Source organism: Acanthochromis polyacanthus, chromosome 10 (assembly GCF_021347895.1).
Source record: "Acanthochromis polyacanthus isolate Apoly-LR-REF ecotype Palm Island chromosome 10, KAUST_Apoly_ChrSc, whole genome shotgun sequence".
NCBI lineage: Eukaryota > Metazoa > Chordata > Actinopteri > Pomacentridae > Acanthochromis > Acanthochromis polyacanthus.
The window spans coordinates 8,204,801-8,230,595 of record NC_067122.1 but is presented as its reverse complement, the minus strand read 5'-3'; the positions used below and the strand labels follow the sequence as shown (position 1 = coordinate 8,230,595).

The window sequence follows — 25,795 nt, the reverse complement described above, 5'->3', positions numbered from 1 at the left end:
AGATTGATGTACTACTCAGCTGTGTATTTACTAAGAGACTCAGCTGTTTACATGGAAGGGCTCTCCACACACCCACGCAGGCACATGTACTGTATACATTTCATACATACACACAGATATATGGATGGATGGAGTAATTCACCCAACGTCTTTGATGCTCTAACATCGGGATCTAACAGAAGGCTGAGAATCAAGCAACAGGAATATTCTTTTCTAATTGAAATGTGAGGGACAGCTTTCTTATGCCAGGTTAAGTCGCCTAGCCCGACTAATACCTTTTTTATTAGCTACACCATCGTGGTTACAAAAGAAAGAGGCCCACATACTCTCAACTTCTTCAGTTTAATTCTTTGCATGTCTTTGGTGGGAACATTGTTACCAAGTCATTGAGGTAAAAGATTAGCAGCTTTAAATTAAATGCCTCACTACCTCTTAGTTGTTGTTGTTGTTTTTTTGAGTGCGTGTGTCCTCTCCTCCTATCTTCTGCTTGTGTAAAGTTAAGCCAGATTGTCTCTCCATAGTTACAGATTCTATGGTAACGGCATGTTTACTCTGTGCGGAGGTGTTTTTTTTTTACACCAAGCTCATGGGAAGTCAGCTCTGATATGAACAATCAGCCCCCAGACACACACACACACACACACACAGACACGCTTTTTCCTTTATCGAAAACACCTCAGGTAAACACCAAGACGCTAAGATTCACTGGAAAATATGACCCAAAACAGGATATGATGAAAAATAAACCAAACCAAATGATAGATTTCGCCTTTAAAGGGTTAATGTTTATGTCCATGTGAAAGAATACAGCACTGCAATGTTAGTGTGTTGTTTCTAAGTAATAAAGCAAATACAGTGACAGTGTTTATAAATGTGTACGTGATTTACTTACATTAAAGTGTGGGCCATATAACCTACATTGTATTTTTTCCACTACATCTACATAAACATGCTTTGACAGTCATCTAAACAGCCTTGACTTTGTTAAAATAAAACAAAGTCTACTTGTAAGTTCTTGTCATATGTGATGTTTCATTTATATGTGTATGAGCTGTGAACCGATCAACCAACATCTCACACCGTTGCATTTTTAACTTTTAAGGGACCTAAAGCAACAACATTAACCTGAAACAGAGTCTGGAAGACAGTAATTAATAACGTGTTAAGATATGGATATTAGTGGGCAATAAAAATGACAAAGCAGTGAAATATTAAGAAAATAAAGAACTGCAGGAGACAAACTGATTAACCTCAGTCGATCCCACATAAACAGAGCAGGGTGTCCGAATTGAATGACTTCGGTTTCTATTTTTCATATTCAGTCATAGTCAACATTATTAGTGAAGAAGTCTAGTTAGGAATGACAGGCTCTCTGCTATCACATGCTGTTAAAACATTACATGTAACGTATATGAGTACCAATAATCGGCATTGGTGTTGCCCCTAAGAGAAACCAAATAATTACAAAAAAACCTGGTCAACCCCTATTGTTTGCCAAATTTAACACAGTTTTATTACAAAATTCAGTAGAAATACAATAAATATCTTTCACAGTCCTGTTTGTCCAAGAATGCCAGAGAACCAGTAGGGATGATAAAATCATGGACATAGGTCGACCAACCATCGGTACAGTCCGTTATCAGATCCCATATTCAACTTTTATTCTCAATTATTTTCATTGATAGTTTAGGCCTTCTTGATAACTAATATTCAATATATCAACCTGAAAACCATACCAGTAAACCCTTAGCTATAAATTTTTAGAGCCGTTTTTAAAAATAATTCCTTGTTATATAATTAACTGGGTTCATAAATAGTTCTTAGCGGGTTAACATGAATAGAATTAAGCAATTATAATGGCTCCAACCAAGATATGTGAAGGAAAATCGATGGTGGATTCCCCCAGTAAAGAATCATTCATTAATTATAGTCATAACTGACACTTTAATATTTAATATTGACTCTATTATCAGCCTCCTCTCTTTATACTTTATAGGTGTTTGATGTCAGCCCACAACCACATACAGGATACGATGTAACTAGTGTCACTATCTTACAGCAACAAGAAGCAATATTCAGACTTTTTTGTACTTTCCGAGGCATTTCTGAGGTAGAACTAAATTCTCTTTAAGACCTTTGAAGACGTGCAGATGCCCTGTAGAGGTTTGTAAAGCAGAAGTATGTTTATTTTTCCTTTCCTATCCTGTAAATCAGGAGGGAGAGGCACTACAACCTATCAAATTTAGCTAAGAACCTAGCTGAAGAGTCTTGGGACCAGGTGTGTGAACCAGACTAAAAGGAAAGCAGGGACGTGCATTTAAGATGTGGTGGTAACGGTGCTCATCTCACCCACACTTTGGAAGCTCTGTTTTGGATGTAGTTAATTCTGTGTAAATAAATTAATGAGAGAGTGTTAAAGCATGCTAGAGAGCAGGAGTGTTAAATACAAAAAGCGGATGTTACATTAAAACAATTGCCAAATAAGTTCACACAATCCTGAATTAGTCCAATCACTGCCAGGTAAATCTCATCTATAAATTTCAACTCTGGTGTCTGTAGTGACATATTCATGCAGACCTGCTGGTAGCAATGTGTTTAACATCAACCAACAATGACTGGTAAGCCAGAGCTGAAGATGGGAGCAACCATAGCAACAGAGATGGAAAAAGCTACAGCATGGTGGAGTCTACAGTGAAAATATCCATGAAAAAAAGTTTTTATTCCTTCAGATGCAAAAGAAACTTCTTCGGTGGAAGAATTTCATCTAAAAATGAAAGCGCTGACAGTTGGGGGAGACAAAAGTTCTGTCTGGCAAGTTTAATTTATCATGAGCCTCATTCAAACTTCCATCATCAGGAAAATGATCTACAGTATATGACTCCTGGAAATAGTGCTTGAACTTAAATTATGATGCATTTGTATCTTCCAGGTCTTCAACTTTATGTGCAGCAAAACAATCACCAACACACTCTTTTTATGATTAGTTTCAGTAACATTTCCTGTTTTATTTCACACATGAGCACCTTAAATGCTAATCAGTAGGTTGCAAGTAGCACTCTACTCCTCTGTACGGGTTCAATGAATTTGAGGACAAAGGACAGAGGAGCAGATAATAAGTAATAATATTCCATTTTTTTTTTGTCTGTATTTAAATGTGACTGATTTTATGTGACTATAATAACTCAAATTCAAATATAATAACAATATTAAGTGGAAAGGATCTTCTTCAATACTTTCAACTGTTATAATTTATGACCTCTAAAAATACTGGCCCTGTTTGTGCACTTCCACAAAGCAGGAGGACTCCCAAAAAGACAGACTGCTCATAAAAGGAGCAAAATTTAGTCAGCAGTGGATGAGATCCTCACTTTTGGTCACTGCTAAGGATCTGTGGCCTTCAAACCCAAACTGAGATAACCCTGATAGCATGATCTGGGCTGTTTTTTCCAGATTTGACTAAGTTCCCCTAAAGCCACACAAGACAAGTGGAAAGCTGAGTACTTTCCACCCAATGAGGAAACTGTCCTTGGGGAACATCTTGGTGGGGGTCCCTTTAATTTGATGGATATCTTGTCGCGCTGTTTCTATTACTGTCATACTAAGTAAAAGTGACACCCTGCTTATAAATCAGCTTAACAATCTTTGCTGTATCATTCTCTTCTCTCTCTCAATCTGTCTTGTCAGCCTTCACTTTGAACTCCCTGGTAAAAATGCCAAAACCATTATCCAAAAATACCCGAAACATTTTTGTTGCATAGCAACAGGTTGAAGGATGAATAGATGCTCCTTGCATGGCTCCTTCTGTTACTAGACATTCATAACAACACTTAGAGGAAACCCTGGTGTCTGATCACAGCGCCGGGTCGAGACACCTTCTGAAGGTGTCACAACACATCGTGGACACAAACAGGCTACGCTAACAAAACATACTGGAAATACATGTGCTCGTATGCAAGTAGTAATCTACAAAATCAGAATTATTTCACATTCATCTTTTTCTCTAAGTTCTGATCGATAAGTTGCATTTGTGCTGCACTTAGTTTTAAATTAAATAGTGGTTCTGCTTGATGTTTTTCTTGATTATTCTCTTACTAGAGTAGCTTTTTATCTGAGGGCTGTTACCCCTACATTAATAGTCAGGAAAACTAGGATAATTTGCTAATGGCATAATAACTATAATGTTAGCATCAGACAGTGACAAAAATGATTGTAGACCTCTGCCAGATGATTTTTTTGACTATTTGGAGGCTATGAGAACACGTCATAAACACACTTTTTAAAGTTGACACGGCTAAGTTGCTAAACATTTCCCTGAATGTACATTTTTATTCATTTGCAGTCATTTTTTCTGTCCACCTGATGACTTTAAGTTCAGATTTACTCACTTTTTAGCTGTTATTCTGATAGTTATCTTCTGTCCTGCTGCTATCTTCATCACTACTCTCACCCCAACCAGTCGAGGGAGACGGACGCCATACCAGAGCCTGGTTCTGTTAACGTTTTACTCTTTTTTTGTTCCTTCATATCAACTGCTTGATCATAAGGATTCTGAAGGGAACTTTGGATTGCTGGGTTCTCTGTTTAAAATTCGTAATGATGTTAACTGACGTGAGACGACACATGTTGTGAATTCAAGCCATACAAATAAAGTTGGATTGAATCGTTCTGTTCTCCACCAACACCCGTAAGCTATCTGCATTTTCAGCTGCTAGCAGCTATAAATGATAGCTTTGTATTACAGGTAGAGTAGCTGTTTGCACATATACAATACCAATACTGCATGTGCACATGAATTTATTTCTATTTTTGAATTTTTGGGGATTTTTTTTAAGTTCTGACGAACTAACAAATTGCATACAAATGATGAACATTGTGTAGGATTTTTTTTGTTTCTAATTTAATAATTCATATTTTTCCAAACCTGTTTGTAAGACTTTGGGTCATTTTAAAAGAGCCAGACGGGCACAGACTCAATCACCAGCGATCGGCACACATTTGCTTGTCGGTTTGATTTTTGTCCAAGTTGATCCTGATTCACTCTGGCGTTACGATGACGTAGACGATGATAACATCCTGAGATCAAGGTGGCTGCTAGTCTCCACTGACTGAAAAGTTTGAGAACATAATAGGAAACCAATCATGTGATCTATCAGCTGACTGATTAAGATGTTGGCTCAGTAGTGTTACTGAAACTTTTCATTTTTGTTGAATTGGACTGATTTTGATCCGATTTTGAATTTTCATTCTATTTACGAGATAATTGTTGTGCTTTTTGATGGAGAAACTCATCAGTCAGAGAGGCTGAATACAGTCAGATTGCACATCTTAAACTGTAGACAATATTCTAGCTTTAATTCACCAAAATGTCTTCTCAGTGGGATGCAAGGATTTAAAAAAATATAAACAGATGTTTTAGTTCCGCGAGTTTAAATATCTGACTAATTAGTAATGAAAGCTATTGTGTTTTATTTCTTCCCTCTGTACTTGAATATTTCATATTTTAATGTTTTAAGTGTATTTATGTAATTTGAGAAGGGGAAGTCTACTTAAAAGGATTTATATACAAACTGATATATTACTGATTTACATTAGAATTTCTGTAAAATGAGATCACTGATCACTGGAGAGCATTTTATTAAAGTACAGTGCAATCATTCAAACTATCAGAAGCAATTAATACTTTAAAAAACTGTTTCTGTAACTTCCTGTACTGACTTAAAGCTGCTGGAAACTGTCTGTCTTGGCAGCCAGTTTTTAGTTCCACTACCTCCTGCTGCATATGAGCACAGCACTAACCAACTAAAGCCAAAAGCTGCAAAACCAAAACAGTGAGCTGAAAGGCATTTGAATGAAACTGCACAGTCAGGTGATAACTGATCGGTATGTGTGACGTCTTTCACATATTTGATTATAGCCGTTTCTATTTGTATGTAAATCTCCTCAGCGTTACACAGGAGAAAAAAAAAAAAAACGAGGACCGAGCAGAGTTCCCCGTGTGCATTTCTGTTACAACTCCTGCTGAATTTAATTCTTAACACAAATCTCCCTCCTGTTTGTGTGTGTGTTCTGTGATAACTTTGTGAGGGAGAATCCACGTAGCTGGCAACAGCGTCCCTCTGTTCAGGAAAATCCCCAACTGGCTGTCTGCTTTGTTACACTGTTCGCCTTACAAGCAGAGCAGAGCTGAATGAAGTTTTGTGGTGTGGAAGTGTATCTCATGGCCAGGCTTACTCACTTATTTATTAATTTATTTTCTTAATAAGCCTGTTAGCAACGGGTGCTGTCACACACGACTGCTGGGGCTTAGCGGGGGGAATATTAGAGTTTTGTTGCATCGGCTGGTGGCTTTTGGAACAAGTTGATTGGAATTTTTCTGCCCTTTTTTCTGTGTAGTTCATGTAGATTCTGCAAGCCATGCTGCCGACAGTATTTGTAGTCTGCTGTCCTGTATATAGACAATTAAAGATGTTCTAAACCTTTTATCCGTCCGTCTGTTTACACCAGGGGTCGGCAACCCAAAATGTTCACAGAGCCATATTGGACCAAAAAAACAAAACAAACAAAAACATCTGTCTGGAGCCAAAAATTTAAAAGCCTTATATAAGCCTTATATGAAGGCAACATAGGCTGTAAGTGTATATTAGCTATATTAGCCTACTATCAAAATGACTAAGTAAGCTACAAATACATAATGAGCATTCATGATTAAATGTTTGTTTTCCCTGCAGCACATCCTGGAGAGAATGACACACCACGTGACTACTCTGCTGTACGATATTTGGTGCTTTAAGTTTAACTTCCTTTACAATATGAATGTATTAGGTTTTGTTGCATTGATGAAATTATAGAAATACAGTAAAGAAATCAGATTTGTGGTGCCATTTTTATTTTGATTATTAATTCGATCATTTCTTCTTGTGGCCGATCAGAGTTCACGTACCTGCATAACAGCACTGTCTGTTCGATATCGATCACATCACACGACTCATCACAGGCAATTGAGTATGCTGGAACTGAATTAATGGCCTTGATTTGCCAATTGGTGATGTCGTCTGCCATTTTAATGGCCCTTTCTCACACCGTCTTTGCGGAGAGAGGTCTTTAATTTTCTGTATTATCTTGGTTTTGTTTTTGAAGTCTGAAAATAGGTGCTCTGATATTTTGATGAATGAATCCTTCATGTAATCACCATCTGTGAACGGTTTTCCACGCTTTATTATCTCTCGGGTTGCAACAAAACTTGCAGCAGTAGTGGAGCTTGGAGATGCAATCCACTTCTTAAATCTATCTTTGCGCTCCTCTAATTTCTCCAGAAGTACTGCAATCGCACTTTTTCTCTCACTCCCAACTGGGTGGTCGGCTGCAAATTTAGCATGCCTTCCCTGGAAATGTCTTTCCAAATTACTCTTGTTATTTGACAACTTCTCATTACAAAGCAAACACGCAGGCAATCCTTCTGTATTGGCAATGAAAGCAAATGATTCAGTGCATTCTTCCTTGAATCCTCTGTTCTCATCAGCTATCTTTCTCTTCTTCCCTTTGGGATCCATGGCCCATGACACACCCGCCGGTTTGTTTACAACAGCCACCTGCCTGGCACCGCGATGCGCTCAAACATGTGTCGCAGACTATGACGGAATCTTTGTTGACAGAAATGTTGAAATTTAATATTTATTATGCACATTTGTACAGCATTGGAAAACATTAAGAATGTTTTTCATGTCTGTCCTACAGAAACCATATTAAAACAAAAAAAAATATCCCCCCAATCTTTTTCCATTTTCATACATTTTTGAAGAGGCTCCAGGGAGCCACTAGGGGGCGCTAAGGAGCCGCATGCGGTTCTAGAGCCGCGGGTTGCTGACCCCTGGTCTCCACCATCAATCCATCATGTATTCATCTGTCATACTTCACTCCTCCTTCAGTATTCTGTTCATCTCTTCTTCCCCCTGACTCTCTCACTCTGCTGTTTGTCCATCTGTCTTCACTCGTTCCAGATTTTTCTTTATCTTTTGGCAGCTTTTCCTTCTGTCTCTTCCTCTTTCACACATTCGGCTTTTGCGTTTAGCAGTTTAGCTTATGTTCTTACGCACAGTAACTTGAAATAAGTGAGGACGTAAAATGAGCTTAAATTCTGACACCAGCAGTATTAACAGTGTTCAGCAGGCATGTGTGCGCTGTGTTTTCTGTCTCCTTTGTCGAGATTTACTCCCATTTCCATTCTAGTTGCTGCAGTGCACCTGGTGGATGTTTAAACTGTTGCACTAATTGATAAGCAGAATTGACTGAATGTCTTAATTTACATCCCTAAACTAGAACTAAACCAATAACTCAACCAAGCCAGTATATTTGTCAACATGTTGTGGTTGATGTGTTGCAGATATACGAGTACTTGTACATATGTCGACTAAAACTAACAAGAAATTATAGAAATTCTTGGCAATCACATGAGAGCATTGACAAGAGCGATTTTTCAGGTGGCGACTTTTTTTGTGTAAGGATTATGTTGTACTGTTGTGAAATAAAGCTGCATTAAAGTTGTCTTCAGCAGCTGTTTATTCAGACTGAGCGCAGCTCAAGGTAAGATTTAGATTCTGGGGTTTGCAGCGTCTTTCAGGCTACAAGAACCTGAGTGTCACAGTTGTAGCATTATTAATAAACAACAAAACAGACACAGCATTTGTGCTTATGAGGACTGCCAGAGAAGTAAAGGTTACAATGAGGTTCAGTGCAAAAGTATACCGACAGTCAATAGAAACTTTGAGGTAGAAATGTACGCAGAATTCTACTTGTAGGGGGGTTGTAATTATTCATTGTGGATTTACTGATGATCTAGTGCCCTGGTAGTTGAGATAATGATGAGTTGTCATTTTGTCATGATTCATTGCACATGGGTTGGTCACTTTGCAAAAGTGAACCAAATACACACCAAGCAATGCTCAGTGAGTATCTGCACAATTTGAGAATGGGTTTTGAAGGCCTATATAAAGGCCCAAAAAAGGCCACCATTGTTAGTCCAGTGAACAGCATCATGCCGCGTCTATCACATGAACAACGTCTCCGGGCACTGGGTATGGTGGAGGCCGGTTTGAGCTACAGTGATGTAGCCAGGTGTATGGGCTGTTCCCAACCCACAATCAGAAGCCTGGTCCAAAGCATGCGCCGACGGATTGCTGCCTGCATCGAAGCAAATGGAGGCCATACTCGGTATTGACTGTTGTGACTTTGTGTTTGACAGGTGCAGTTTTCTTTTGTGAAATTCTTTATTTTGAAATCATTCTTGAAACTTTAGATTTTTGTTTCGGTATGCCAATATGCTAAACAAATGATTCATGTGAAGAAAATCCAGTTTCGGGCTTCAAAATAAAAATTGTGTTGAAAAATATGGTCTCAAAGTTTTTAATGACTGTCAGTGTATTTTCCTTCCAGTACTATATTGGGAAGATGCTGTAATCTCGTCTCAACACAAACCAGGCAGCCTCAAGGTCAATCACGGCTCTGATTTCTGTCTGTTATTTGAGAAATAAAGGTCATTCGTCTCAATGACTCTGCCTCTATAACAACTACCGGATGATCAGTTACACAGAAGCTCTCGTAACAGAAAGAATCATTTCCCATCGCGCTGGGAAAGAAAACTGACTGACAACCAACAATCACTTCAAATATATAAAAAAATACTCTTTCTTTAGTCTTTACTGGAAGATAACAAAGACATACACCTTTCTTATTTACTTTCAGCGACAGTTTCATCACCTCATTGTCAGTCACGGAATTTCTTTTGCTGTTGCTGTTTTCCCTCCATGAAATGTTTTACAACTAGACAGTCAAACCTCTGCTTCCGTACACGTGCAGCGAATGAAGATGGCCACGTCATGTACATATTCAAGTGTGCCTGTGTGGATGAAGAATATTTCTGACATGAAGTTAAATCTTGTGATAGAAAAATAAAAAAATACTTCTGATATGTGTGGAATTTTTTCAGACAAATCAAAGAATTTGAACAACTTGTCAAAAACTGGAACTTTCACTTATGTTTTGTATGACTGATGTGATATGATTGTTCATTTATCAAGAGAATAATGAGCAGTTGTCACCCTAATGTAACTGAGGAGGATTTTGGTCAAATCAACAAAAAAATCCCTCAAAACACATATATAGAGAATAAAGTGTTAGATAAAGTGGCTTTTTGGTATCCGTTCCAAACTGAAGTTATGGTAACTAGACTTAATACATATAATAGTATGCATCTAATAGATGAAGGTAGATTTTGGGCTGTACAATGTGCTGGCTGATGATTCACCACAGTACTTAAGGAGACAAGAGTCACAGTGTATCACTTTAACAGCTGACTAATCTGTTTAAATGTCCAAAACACTGAATTCCACCCTGCTGCTCACATCTGTAACTTTGGTTTGACCTGCTCTCAGTATAATTATACTGTGTACACAGAGCAAATTCATCGAAGGATACAAATACAGACATTTACTTAGATAATATTAAGATAAAGAAGATAAGCAAATATAAAAATAAAGCTTGTATAGCATGCACAGCAGGGCTGTCAAAGTCATTTTTGTTCAGGGGCCAAATACAGCCAAATTTCATCTCAAGTGACTGTAAAATCAGATCATAATAACCTAAAAATAACAACAACTCCAAATGTTACGCCTCAGTTTATCATTTACGCAATACAACTTACAGATCACAGTTTGTCTACAAAGGTACAAAAGATTTAGTGTGAGGTGCCTGGAACTGAACCATATAGTATTTTACTTTAGGATCAAAACAACTTTAAATTTACAGTTTTATACATTTATATTTTGCAGCTAATGCCTTCTCTGTCATTTTTATGCTTTGCCACTCAGAATGGAACCTCTGGCAGGCCGGTTTTGGCCCACGGTCCGTATGTTTATCACCCATGATCTACAGGCATACTGCTCTCAACAAGTACAGCTATGATCCAAAGTGTGCAATCTGCAAAAAAACAACAAAAAAAAATCTGTGCAATAGAGATAATGTTGAAATATTTTGGCCTCAGTGCTATAATCTCATTAGCATTTAACAAAAACAATACGCAGTAGCCATGTTGTGTGTTCCATCATAAGAAGTGGAGCGCAGCATGTGGTGGAGATGCCAGTGTGGTTTAATGCCATTGTGTGCGTTTTGCCAACACTGGAGCCTTTCTGCCGCAAATCCTCGCAGACAATCAATGCACAGATAAACTTGGTGTTTATTGTATTCAGTCACTAAAGGCGTGGGCTCCAACACTTCTGTCACATCATTTAATCCACGGCACTAATCGCCTTGTTTTTCACGGACACCCAGGGGGCTGCTGGAGGATTAGCTGCCACACATCCAGTGCGTTGGCTGGTACGGTTTTCCTCTTGTCTTACTTTAATTAACAAATGAAATACAATCTCCTATGGCACAATATGCAGTGACTATGGGTGTTGTATTGTTTTCAGCTACAAATATAGGACTTGGCCTCTGTCGATTTATCACAGCCTCATCTCCATTATTACAGGTCATGTTACACTTTATCCGCAATGAATTGTTGAGTTTGTAACTTCTAGGACTGCAACTAATTACTAGTTTAAGGCTTCATTAATCTGTATTATCTCCTTGATTAATCAGCTACTTTGGTTCGCCAGTAAAAAGTTCTAAATGGTGAAAAATGTCCCCAACCAAAGACATACCCAAAGATAAAGTCAAGGAGTGTAAGAGTCAGTTTCTTCATTTTGATGCAGGAAGTGGTTTCTTGGGCAGTTTTTTCATCTAATATCCTTTTATTTTTGCCAGATGAAGTGAACAGATTATGGCTATAAAGAAATGATTCAATTTTAAGAAGCTGGAATTCACACAAATTAAGATGTTAGATGTCAATTGTGAGAATAGTTGGAAAATAATTGGGAACGAATTGATAAACTGTGGGAATTCCAGTGATTTAATTTGATCAATATTCACATCGAATTTTCATATACAACCAAAAAAAGCTTCAATTTGTGAATGTGGAACTCGAGTATGCTTGAAATGTTTATTTTGTCATGCCTGTCAGTAGTCTTTCATGCCCTGACTTTGAAATAATTTTAACTTTTAAACTCAATTGACGTAGATGTCAGAACTCTTCTAAGTGCACATTTTTATCCAACTACAGGGAAAATGTATTTTTGATGAGTACAACGAGCAGGATGCTGAAACCAAATCATAAAAAAATTAATTTGCGGTAAAGTGCAGTCAGGACTGATCATATTAAGGAATGTTTTCGTGCGTTCTTAGCTGGGATGACGACCACAGATGGTTACATGAACCGACTTCAGATTTGTTTTGACTCCCTGCTGTCAAGATCACACAGGACTGTTCAATGAACAAGCTAGCTGAGTTCATGTTCCATTTAAAAGCCCTGGTTCACAAACTGGGCAACACCAACATGACCTAACCAACTTTAAAACAAAGCTACAAGCCAAAAGTTATACTGCAACTGCATAATTAAATGCCCCAACCTAGCAACAATGACGTTCTGGTCCAGGAAAGCTTTCAGTGCCCTGAGAAACCCGACTGTTCGCTGCCATCCAAACAGCTTCTTCGTCTGCTGTTCTAAACCCAGCAGCCCGACCAAGACAGAGAGCTGCTGGGTTCCTCTCGGCGGGTGACTCTCTTCTAATGAAAGTGATGAAAATTCATCTTACCAGGTTCTGCTTTATCTTGAGCTCCCTGCAAAGCTTCATTAAACCCGCTGAAAAAAGCTTTACTTCGATTTCAGTTAGAGGTCAGAAGCTACTGAAGCCGCCTTCTACTATGCATTTCCATTTACATTAATATGCCTCCTACATTTGCATCAACATTTTCACTGCTGTATGTGCCTTTTGCAGAGAGACAAAGCACAGAGAATACTGATGCTAGAATACAAAAGCAGGCTTAGTGAGGTTAAAGGCCAAAGCATCCTTATAAATACACGTGTGTGTCTTTTAAATGACAAATACTAGCAGAGAGGGTGGAGAGAACAGTTAACGTAGGTGGAAACCAGCATCAAGTGAGCTTTTCATTCTTGGAGAGGGATTAGACGCCTCTCACTAGAAACGGAAGCTGGATTTAGTCCAGGATTCTCTCCTTGTTGTTTGTTTGTCTTTCACCTTCCGTCTTTCTCCTCTTTCATCTCTTCGTCTTTGATTGCTCACTGTCCTTTCTTTCTCCTTCATCTTTCTTTATAGTTCTTAATTCTCCTGTGACTCTTTTAATTCTGAATGTCCCTCACAATGACAATTTCATTCATTCACTCAGTCATTCATTCAGTTTTTAGACTGGAGTTTTTGTAGAGCAACAGTTCAGTTGACTCAAGCGCACGAAGTCTTCTTATCAGTTTACATCTATTGGCATGTTTATGAGACATTGTGCCACACTTGGATTTGGTTCCTTCTGGCTACTACCACTTAAACTCATTAACTCAGTCAATCATTCATTCATTCAGGTTTTGAGACTTGAGTTTTTGTTGAACAAGGCAGAAAAGTTCAGTCAAGTCTTTCTATCAGTTTGGTTTGTGTGCAATTAATTTCCATCAATCAGCATGTTTCTGAGAAGTTGTACTACACTGGGATTTGATTCTTTCTGGCAACGAGCACCTAAACTTTGAAAGAGTGAAAGTTGACTTGAGGAATGATATGCAATCCAGTGCAAAAGTCCTCAGATTTATAAGTCTAGCGATCTGTTCCAGACTTTTCTGATGTGGTTCCAGAAAACCAAACCAGCTTCTGCATCAGAATAAAACTTTGCCAGGGAAAAAAGAAGTAGTAGATAGTTTTATAAAGATATGAATTAGAACTGAATAGGTACACATTTTATCAGTCAATCATTCGACAATTGACATCAATAATGAAAATGTGCTTAATGTATCTCATGAATTTTAAAAATCCCCTCTCTGCTGATGATTAAACCCCCATAAACTCATCTCTGTGTATCAGAGTGACATACTTACAAATTGTTTCTATTAGGGTAACCTGAAAGAAACCAAAAACGTTGTGTTTTTTGACGGAAAGCAAAGACATTTTATAGACAAAGTGATTGATGAATAATCAACTCTAATTTCTTTGAAAAAGACAACATTCATTTCAAAGGAGTTCCCTTTGAGATCCATGGCCCATGGCCCAGAAAAAGTTTACTACAATACTTGTTCCGCTTTTTATGAAGAATGTGATATCATATGCACTACTGTTCAAAAGTTTATGGTCACTTGGAAGTGTCCTTATTTTCTCAATGAAGATAACATTACATTAATCAGAAATCTAGTTTAGACATTGTTAATGTGTTAAATGACTATTCTAGCTGGAAACGGCTGATTTTGAATGGAATATCTCCATAGGGGTACAGAGGAACATTTCCAGCAACCATCACTCCTGTGTTCTAATGCTACATTGTGTTAGCTAATGGTGTTGAAAGGCTAAGTGATGATTAGAAAACCCTTGTGCAGTTATGTTAGCACATGAATGAAAGTGTGAGTTTTCATGGAAAACATGAAATTGTCTGAGTGACCCCAAACTTTTGAACAGCAGCGTATATTGAAAAGCAGTAATTTACTATCGATCTGTCTTTTTTGCTTTTGGTCTTTCATTATAGAGTTGACACTCTTCTCTAACCACATCTCAGCATTTTCACTGAAGTCAGCACAGAAATGAAACACCGCTTGTCATACTGTCACATATTTTCACAGTATTTAGGTGTCAAACTTGTCTCCGAGATCTTTTGTTTACTGACATGCCAACGTTACAGTTTTCATCCTCTGGGGATAAAAGCAAACACACTTTTACTGAAGGGTCAAGGGCTTCTTTGGAACAGTTTCACATGACAACAAGAAAACACAATAAATGGGCTTGGTATGGGGGTATTATTGCAGCAAAACTATTTGTCAATGTGAATCGAGAGTTGTCTGTCTGTACTTCAATCCATGTGTCCAAAGTGAGATTTGTCAATGTGTAAAAGAATTTGTCTATGTGAACTGAGATTTGTCAATGCCAATCGGGATCTTCAAAAGTCGTCTGAAAATTTGTCCGTCTGTAAATAGGTTTTCAAGTGTGTAAAAAATCTGCCAATTTGTATGAAAATTTGCACATGTAATAAGATTTGTCCATGCGTACAAAGAGTTGTCCATGCGTAAAAGGAGTTGTCAATGCGTACAAAGACATTCGTAGTTGGAAAATTTACGTATCCCACTACACATCAGCAGAAAATACAGACAAATCACCAGTTACGAGTAGTTCGGTTTCACAATTGGCTGTTTTATTTTCATGTAACTTTTGCTACACTTCTGCCGTGAGTGAGATTCGTATCTGAAAAACGTGTGGGTTTTAGCTCCCTGACCTCAGGCTCACAGGCTCGTCCATGCTGGCTGCCTTCCGCTCTGCTGCCCTGTACCTCGGCAGTGCCCGCCGTCTGCAAGCCATCAGGCGGCGATATGCCTCAGAGTCTTTGAGCGTTCGTGACATTGTGGTGAAGGGTGTGGGCAAGATGGAGCCCCGATCGCACACAGTGGGTACTCACTGTGGGCTGCACAGTGACGTAGTGGTTAGCGCTAGGCCACTGTAGTCACTGTGTGCGATCAGGGCTCCATCTTGTCCACACCCTGCCCCACAATGTCGCCACAATAGTTTTGCTACAATAATACCCCCATACTTGGCCTGTTCTACTTCTGTCCTCCCAAAGGCTCGATCATCTTACCCGTTACCCCAAAACACACAATACTGACAGAAAGCAGCCATTCTATGGTGGATGAACTGACCTAACACACATCGACAGGCTGACCTATAAAGTAGACTTTTGTTTCCAAAACTGGGTGGGAAACTCCAGGTAAGATTTGTGCTACAAAGCTCAGCTGTGTGATTACAGTAGAAGCTATTATCAAACCACCATTAAGCATGGCCCTTCAGCCACATCTGTTCGAGCTCTGCAGAAGCCAGAGCAAGTGTGTGTGCTTACACCATACAGATGAAGTATGACAGAAACAAGCATGAGGAGGACTCTCAGTCAAAAAATCCGGTCTTAATAAATATTTAAATAATGGCAATTAGGCACAACTGCTTTAAAAGATGAGCTCCTTCCTAAACAGCCATAATAACTGGGTGGAAGCTAAGCCTGAAGCTGCCTCTCGTTAGTACAAACAGCATCCTTTGAACAAGAGGCAGCGATCACAAGTCTGTTTAGTGATAAATTAAAACAATCCTTGTCAACAAGTTTTGTTTTTTTTAAATAGGGTATTCTTTCTTCAAATAAAATGAAGCACAGCATTGCAGAAGAAGGAAAGCTACGGCGTCTATTTGCATCTTATTTTTGGAAACCCAATGCCTCTGAGAAGCCTTGCTGTCTCTGTCATCATTACAGCATGAGTCACAGCCAGCACAGCTCCAGGTGTAGATATGAAAGAGAACGGGGGGCGTACTGTGTTTGATAGGAGGTAGAAATTATTTTGGTTGTTTGTGATGTTTCCATGATAACCCCTTTTAAACAATCGGGCCGAATGTGATTGAAACGTTAAAAAATGGATTTAATTGGCTTCATTCCTCTGCTTTTCATGCCTGTTCAGCAGCAAGGGCCCAAGTGGAGAACATTTTGTCACCTGAAGTGTGAAGTGTCAGTCTGCAAGGATACACTGTTGGAGAATTTTTTCTCTGTCTCAGAATTTTTACAAAATAAGAACTGCTGTTTATAGGAGCCAATAGAAATACAGACGACTCTACTGGTCTAGATTAGAAAGAATACAAAGTACAAATCTGACCTAGGAAGAACCTAAACTCAGAATGCAGAGTTCCTTTAAACCTTTTGCTCCATCCTCCTCCTAGAGGGATGCAATGTCAATAATTGGTCAGCATTTACACACAGGGCGATCTCACTGGTGGAGCTCTAAACGTTGCTGATACATCACTGTAGACGTCGCAAAGGAAACACCTAATTATCTGAGGTACTCATCTGGAACAGGACAGTTCCCAACTGTGTTTTTGTACAATACTGTGCCTGTCTCAGCTCTGTCCCTGGCTAACCTTGGAAGTTGAAAAATTTCCTTCCTGAGGCTGTCAGGAAACTGTAGGTCAAGATGACCCCGTTCTCTTCTCTACCAGTCTGTGAATAATATGAGTATAATTCTGTGTAGCGATACCTGATTGGCTTTACTGAATGCACATCAGACCAAAAATTACTTGCTTGAAAACAGTTTTTATCAACAGCTCCCAAATTAACACATAATCGTCATTGTTATTAGGACTTGACTGAAATATAACATGCACAGTGAGAGGTGGGAGGAAATGCTGCTTTGAAAAGTGTTTTCCCTTCTGAAAGAAAGACTATTAGAGCTAGCAAGTATCATTTTTCATTATATAATTATTAAATAACCATTTGTTGATATGTAGAAATGACCCTAAGTATTACAGTACACATTTGATCAACTCGTTGCTACAGCGAAGAGATCATGTCAGAGCCAAACAGGTGTACAGATATTTGCAACTTTTTAGTCATTATAATGAACAACATTTATCCAGCATGTTCTACAATTCTAAATTTATAATGTTAATATCACCACTAATGGTAAACGCAAGAGAAGTTTAACCCTAGGTTATTGTTCCTCTTTGCAATTTTCTACCATTAGCTCTGTGAGTCCCTGAAGCACAAACATACAGAGCTCCAGCATGCAACAGGTCATTACATCATAAGCGACTTTACATTATTACTGGCTCTAATGGATTCCCCTGATACTTAGCAGATCTGTATGTGTCTCTCCATGCTGTTGTCCAGGTAGGAATCATTACTTGGTTTCCCATAAGGTAAATCTGACATCATCCTCATCTTATTTCATTTTTCAACACTGCAGTGCAATAACTCGAGCGGGGGTATCAAACTCATTTTGGTCCAGGGGCCGCAGACATAAAATTCCTTGTGTAGCTCAAGAACTCCATTGAGAATCTTTCCTGGACTCAGCCAACACACCTCTGTATGATAAGGAATGTCAGCAAATTCTGAATCTATTTCTCACAAAAAAAGACTGAAATTGCCGGTGGTTCAGACCTTTAGCTCAGATAAAGTTTACGGTTTACATTGCAGTGCTCATTAAATGTTCCATTTTTAACACTTTAGCACACAGCGTTTCCTGATGGATGATGCAGTGATATACTGTCAACTCACCAGTCCACTTCTCCTCCTGCATCTTTACTCGCATCTCCCCATTTTTTCACTGCACATCGCTGGTGCTCCATCTGTTGTAAGTCCAACAAGTTTATCCCAGGGCAGTTTCATGTCGGTTACACTTGGACATACGTTTTCAAAAATGTCTTTTCCTGTTATTGCCCATGCATCGATTTAATGTCCAATATTTCCTCTGTAACGCTCAAATCGGAGTCCACTCCACGGATGAAGACGGCTAGCTGTGCAGTGTCCGTCATATCAGTACTTTCATCAACTTTCATCAACAGCAACAGAGTATGCAATAAACTCTTTGCATCTTTCAGTCAACCGTGTTCTTAAATCAGTGACCATCTGACAAACCCGATCAGCAACTGTATTTCTACTCAGGCTTACATTTGCCAACATCTGCTTTTTGGGGGCAGCATGGCTCAGTGGGTAGAGTGGCCGTCTTGCAACCAGAGGGTTGCCGGTTCGATCCTTGGCCCATCGAGCTCATGTTGAGGTGTCCCTGAGCAAGACACCTAACCCCTAATTGCTCCTGATGGGTTGTGGTTAGCGCCTTGCATGGCAGCTTCCGCCATCAGTGTGTGAATGTGACGTATCATGTAAAGTGCTTTGGGTACCTTGCAGGTGGAAAAGCGCTATATAAATACAGACCATTTACCATTTTGTGTGGACACCTTCAGCATACAGTTCTTCAGAAACTCTCCCTCGGTAAAATGCCTGATTTGGCTATTTCTTCTGCCACAATAAAGCTTGCTTTCACAGCAGCTTCACTTTGTGTTTTCGCTCTGGTGAAAAACATCTGCTGAGATGTCAGATTTTTCTTTAACTCTTCTACTTTCTGTAGCTTCTGGTCTGCATGCAAGTTTTTCAGCTTGTCCTGATGTTTTGTCTCAAAGTGCCATCTTAGATTAAATTCCTTAATTACAGCCACATTAGCTCCACAAATCTCCTGTGGGCTCACCACTCACAGAGGGTTCCGTAGGGGTCGGGTGCAAAGTGGACAGGGCGGCGGTCGAGGCGGGGTGCCTCGGCGGCCCGGCCCGCGTTCACGACCACTTACTGTGGGGACGTGGAACGTCACCAAACTGGCGGGGAAGGAGCCTGAGCTGGTGCGGGAGGTTGAGCGCTACCGACTAGATATAGTCGGCCTCACCTCCACGCACGGCTTGGGCTCTGGAACCGCCCCTCTGGAAAGGGGTTGGGCGCTCCATTATTCTGGAGTTCCCCGCGGGGTGAGGCGGCAGGCTGGGGTGGCACTGCTCATTGCCCCCCAGCTTAGTCGCCTCGTGTTGGAGTTCACCCCGGTGGACGAGAGGGTCGCGTCCCTACGCCTTCGGGTTGGGGACAGGCTCCTCACCGTAGTCGTGGCCTACGGCCCGAACACTAGTGGGGGGTATGCGGCCTTCTTGGAGTCCCTGGGAAAGGTGCTGGATAGTGCTCCGACCGGGGACTCCATTGTCCTGCTGGGGGACTTCAACGCCCACGTGGGCAACGACAGTGAGACCTGGAGGGGGGTGATTGGTAAGAACGGCCCCCCCGATCTGAACCCGAGTGGTGCTCAATTGTTGGACTTCTGTGCGAGTCACAGTTTGTCCATCATGAACACCATGTTCGAGCACAGGGGTGTCCATAAGTGCACGTGGCACCAGGACACCCTAGGCCGGAGGTCGATGATCGACTTTGTAGTCGTGTCTTCTGACCTCCGGTCGCGTGTCTCGGACACCCGGGTGAAGAGAGGGGCGGAGCTGTCGACCGATCACTACCTGGTGGTGAGCTGGATCCGCCTACAGGGGAAGAAGCTGGTTAGACCTGGCAGGCCCAAGCGTATCGTGAGGGTCTGTTGGGAACGGCTGGCGGAACCCTCTGTTAGGAGTGACTTTAACTCCCACCTCCGGGAGAGCTTCTCACAGATCCCGAGGGAGGTGGGAGATATAGAGTCTGAGTGGACTTTGTTCTCCTACTCCATTGTCGATGCGGCCGCTCGGAGCTGTGGCCGCAAGGTCTCTGGTGCCTGTCGTGGCGGCAATCCCCGAACCCGGTGGTGGACATCGGAGGTAAGGGATGCCGTCAAGCTGAAGAAGGAATCCTACCGGGCCATGTTGGCCTGCAGGACTCCTGAGGCAACTGAAGGGTACCGGCAGGCTAAGCGTGCTGCAGCCCGGGCGGTCGCAGAGGCAAAAACTCGGGTCTGGGAGGAGTTCGGGGAGGCCATGGAGGAGGACTATCGGTCGGCCTCGAAGAAATTCTGGCAAACCGTCCGGCGCCTCAGGAGGGGGAAGCAGTACCTCACCAGTACTGTTTACAGTGCGGGTGGGGAGCTGTTGACCTCGACTGGGGACGTTGTTGGACGGTGGAAGGAATGCTTCGAGGATCTCCTCAATCCCGCCGTCACGTCTTCCGGAGAGGAAGCAGAGACTGATGATGCCGGGGGAGACTCGCCCATCACCCAGGCTGAAGTCACTGAGGTGGTTCACAAGCTACCCGGTGGCAAGGCTCCGGGGGTGGATGAGATCCGTCCTGAGTATCTGAAGTCTCTGGATGTTGTGGGACTGTCCTGGTTGACACGTCTCTGCAGCATCGCGTGGCGGTCGGGGACGGTACCTCTGGACTGGCAGACCGGGGCGGTGGTCCCTCTGTATAAGAAGGGGGACCGGAGGGTGTGTTCCAATTATAGGGGAATCACACTTCTCAGCCTCCCTGGTAAAGTCTATTCCAGGGTACTGGAGAGGAGAATCCGGCCGATAGTCGAACCTCGGATCCAGGAGGAGCAGTGTGGTTTTCGTCCTGGTCGCGGAACACTGGACCAGCTCTATACCCTCCAGCAGATCCTCGAGGGTTCATGGGAGTTCGCCCAACCAGTCCACATGTGTTTTGTGGACTTGGAGAAGGCGTTTGACCGTGTCCCTCGGGGTGTCTTGTGGAGGGTTCTGGGGGAATATGGGGTTCGGGGCCCTTTGTTAAGGGCGGTCCGATCCCTGTATGACCACAGTAGGAGTTTGGTCCGTATAGCCGGCAGTAAGTCGGACCTGTTCCCGGTGCGCGTCGGTCTCCGCCAGGGCTGCCCTTTGTCTCCGGTTCTGTTCGTTATCTTTATGGACAGAATTTCTAGGCGCAGTCAGGGGCCGGAAGGAGTCCGGTTCGGGAACCACAGGATCTCGTCTCTGCTGTTTGCAGATGACGTTGTCCTGTTGGCTTCATCGAATCAGGACCTTCAGTGCGCACTGGGGCGGTTCGCAGCCGAGTGTGAAGCGGCCGGGATGGGGATCAGCTCCTCCAAATCCGAGGCCATGGTTCTCGACCGGAAAAAGGTACTTTGCCCCCTTCAGGTCGGTGGGGTGTCCCTCCCCCAAGTGGAGGAGTTCAGGTATCTCGGGGTCTTGTTCACGAGTGGGGGGCGGATGGAGCGAGAGATTGACAGACGGATCGGTGCAGCGTCTGCAGTGATGCGGGCGTTGTATCGGACTGTTGTGGGGAAGAAGGAGCTGAGTCAGAAGGCAAAGCTCTCGATTTACCGGTCGATCTACGTTCCTACCCTCACCTATGGTCATGAAAATTGGATCATGACCGAAAGGACAAGATCGCGGATACAAGCGGCCGAAATGAGTTTCCTCCGCAGGGTGGCTGGGCGCTCCCTTAGAGATAGGGTGAGGAGCTCGGTCACCCGGGAGGAGCTCGGAGTAGACCCGCTGCTACTCCGCATTGAGAGGAGCCAGCTTAGGTGGCTTGGGCATCTGTTTCGGATGCCCCCTGGACGCCTTCCTCGGGAGGTGTTCCAGGCACGTCCCACTGGGAGGAGACCCCGGGGAAGACCTAGGACACGCTGGAGGGACTATGTCTCTCGGCTGGCCTGGGAACGCCTCGGGATCCCCCCAGACAGTTTGGAGGAGGTGTGCGTGGATCGGGAGGTCTGGACATCACTGCTGAGAGAGCTGCCCCCGCGACCCGACCTCGGATGAAGCGGAAGAAGATGGATGGATGGATGGATGGAGCAACAGAGTATGCAATAAACTCTTTGCATCTTTCAGTCAACCGTGTTCTTAAATCAGTGACCATCTGACAAACCCGATCAGCAACTGTATTTCTACTCAGGCTTACATTTGCCAACATCTGCTTTTTGGGGGCAGCATGGCTCAGTGGGTAGAGTGGCCGTCTTGCAACCAGAGGGTTGCCGGTTCGATCCTTGGCCCATCGAGCTCATGTTGAGGTGTCCCTGAGCAAGACACCTAACCCCTAATTGCTCCTGATGGGTTGTGGTTAGCGCCTTGCATGGCAGCTTCCGCCATCAGTGTGTGAATGTGACGTATCATGTAAAGTGCTTTGGGTACCTTGCAGGTGGAAAAGCGCTATATAAATACAGACCATTTACCATTTTGTGTGGACACCTTCAGCATACAGTTCTTCAGAAACTCTCCCTCGGTAAAATGCCTGATTTGGCTATTTCTTCTGCCACAATAAAGCTTGCTTTCACAGCAGCTTCACTTTGTGTTTTCGCTCTGGTGAAAAACATCTGCTGAGATGTCAGATTTTTCTTTAACTCTTCTACTTTCTGTAGCTTCTGGTCTGCATGCAAGTTTTTCAGCTTGTCCTGATGTTTTGTCTCAAAGTGCCATCTTAGATTAAATTCCTTAATTACAGCCACATTAGCTCCACAAATAAGACACACGGTTTTACCGGCAATGTCAACATACATATACTCAGCCTCCCATCGCTTTGAAAGGCTCTGTTTGCAGAATCAACTTTTCTTTTCGCCATTGTTAAGGGCTAGCTTTGACGTTACAATAGGGTTGCATACATACAATAACAGACGTTTGACTTAAATGATGCGGAAATGTTCCCAGGTAACCTCTCATTCAGCAAGGCAGCTGTTGCGCTGCATTATGGGATCTGTAGTTTGTGTGCTATCAGTGCTTCATATCGTCGGGCCATTAATAACAATAATAATAAATCAATGTAAAATGATCTCGCAGGCCGGATATAATTGTATTACGGGCCGGATATGGCCCACGGGCCTTGAGTTTGACACATGTGAACTAGCGTCTTCTCTGTGTACAGCCTCCTACTAGCATTCATTAATGCTTGTGAGGTGTTTAGGGAACATTGGTAAACTGTAGTGTCAACATGGGATGTTAAGGGAGCATCTGTAAATCAGAACTTGAGAAAACAACTTGAATTAGACTCTTCACCTCTAAACTGGAGGGCTGCACAGTGATGTGGTTAGCACAGTGGTTAGCACTTTCGCCTTGCAGCAAGAAGATCCCGGGGTGGGCCTTGGATCTTTCTGCATGGAGTTTGCATGTTCTCCCTGTGCATGCATGGGTTTTCTCCGGGTACTCCGGCTTCTTCCCACTGTTCAAAAATATGCTGAGGTTAATTGATTACTCTAAATTGCCCGTAGGTGTGAATGTGAGTGTGATTGTTTGTCTGTATATGTAGCTCTGCGACAGACTGGCGACCTGTCCAGGGTGTCCCCTGCCTTCGCCCGAGTCAGCTGGGATAGGCTCCAGCACCCCCCGCGACCCTAGTGAGGATAAAGTGGTGTATAGAGAATGGATGGATGGACCTCTAAACAGAATGAGATACTGTAGACACATCAGTTATGCCATGCCACCCACCAGCACAAGTAAATCCTCACCCTGTGGGAAATACTGAGATATTAGGAAACAGCTAACACTATACACTGCATTTATTGCAATGAGTGCAGCAGTGATTTTACTGTCAGAGCATCAACTGAATTTCAAAAAGCAGTGTCTCCAAAAAACTTGTATTGTGCCATGAAATGGCCGTCTGAACACCAAGCAGCCACAAACCAAACAATAGAGACAAAAGTGATGAGAAAATTGACCAGTACTTATGATACAGCCAAAGAAGATCTGTCTACTAACTTAAAGTCCCAGATCAGCAACAGTTTAAAAGTAGAAAACAGTTATCTGGACTTTTATCCATTCATTCATTTAAATATTCATTTAGTAAATTTACCAGTGTGTCTGGAAACTAACACATTGACAATTTTGGGTGTATCTACATTATGTGAAATGAAAAGTCAGGCACGTCAGCTCAACCACTGTAAAAAGTTAATCGTGCGCTGATAGAACAGGCCAGATTTCAACTTCCAGAATCCTGGTTGCCTGAAAGTGTCCAACAGGAACCGAACATGATGTCAATCCATAAATAAATAAAATAGAAGTTCTTCATACTGCCAGTCAAAACCCAGTGGGAAGAGTTGGGGATGAAGGGGACACTGCAGTGTCACAGTGTGGTTCTGGATTTATGACACTGTCTTGTCAAAAACGTCAACTTTCCGCTTCGGCTTGATACAAATTACTTCTCACGATAAATATATTCTGCAGTTTGCTGCCGTTACCCGAGTAAAGTTTCCACACTTCGCTTGTTCTACAGAGCATGAAGCTTTGTGTGCACCTATGAAGCAACTTAAAAACTTGAAAAATATAAACAATTTCTTACCTAAATTACTTTATGGGAGAAGCTCAAAGCTAATAAACTGTTGTGATGAACGCTCTTAACATGTTCTTCGGTACGTCTGTTGTGTATTGTGTTGTGTGATTGCATGACAACTGTTTGAAAACGGTGCCCTAGAAATTCACACAATTCAGTCACCATAATGTGCTACATAAAGGAATCCGCCATGCATGTCATTTCTATTACAGAAGAAACAGAAACGTTCTCCTCATGTGTTTGTTTTCTTTGTGCCGCTGCAGATCTTATTGTCAAACTGGCGAAGGACAAGTTCGGGGCCATTCAGACGGAATACCAAAAGGTAACAGTGTATGTGGTGTAATGGCTGATTTGCTCTGCCTTTCATCCACTTTGCTACATGCTTTTTTTTCTGATTGGATAGAGCAATTTATGATATAAATTACAGAAGGAATGACCTTTGTGATACTCTGTTGTCTGTGATTTCTCTGAAGAAAGATGTAATAGCTTTTATTAGCTGAGGAAATGTCAACTCAGGAAAAAAAAACTGTTTCTTTTAAAGAGAAATAGTTTTTATGACAGACAACATTGAGAATCAAAGATTTTTTTCCTGCTTCCAATGTGCCTGAGATCTAAATAAACAGAACTGTAGTGCAACTTTCTGTCTGTCTGCAGCATTACAATATGCAACTATGTGGACATGCATGCCACTTTTGAATTCTTTAATTTTGCTTTCTGTTGTTCTATTTCATCACATGTTTGTGTTTTGTGGCTTTGCTTTCTTTGATGCTGCATTGCCTTTGTCTTCTGCATGCCCTCTTCATCTGATCTGGCCTCCCTCAGCCAGAGAACATAGTGCTGACCCTCCAGGTAAAGTCTGCACACTGGACTTACTGCTCAGTCCATCCCCTTCCTCGTCCTCCTCCTCTCTGTGAGTCGCCACGGTTGCACAATTATAGCTAAAGCAATCATCTTTAATGTGGAATTTATGATTAATTAAACAGCTATAATTTTACCTGTTTCATCTCATTCATTTTTGGAATATAAGCGATGAGTTGTGCAGCCGGGTAACTTTCACTTCGCCATCCCATCCACCTCACATCCACCTTGTAATCCGTCCTTTAGCTTGGCCAAAACTGTAGCTCCTGTGTCTTTTGAAGCACACAGAGGAGAGACTGAATAATTTTAACATAGTTAGTTCTTT

The 25,795-nt window shown here is 41.9% G+C and overlaps 1 protein-coding gene across 19 annotated transcripts in view; it reads left to right on the top strand.

The window, feature by feature from the left end:
* The window catches only part of prom1a (prominin 1a), a 108,370-nt gene that overhangs the window by 20,857 nt on the left and 61,718 nt on the right, over positions 1–25,795 (top strand). For 14 of the 19 annotated variants that reach the window (XM_022207934.2, XM_051954471.1, XM_022207932.2 and 11 more), the window contains exons 2-3: positions 24,876–24,934; positions 25,435–25,461. In XM_022207934.2, the coding sequence (XP_022063626.1) occupies positions 24,876–24,934; positions 25,435–25,461 (86 nt within the window). The remainder of the gene's footprint in view (positions 1–24,875; positions 24,935–25,434; positions 25,462–25,795) is intronic. The other 5 variants (XM_022207941.2, XM_022207935.2, XM_022207938.2 and 2 more) reach the window with 1 other exon arrangement.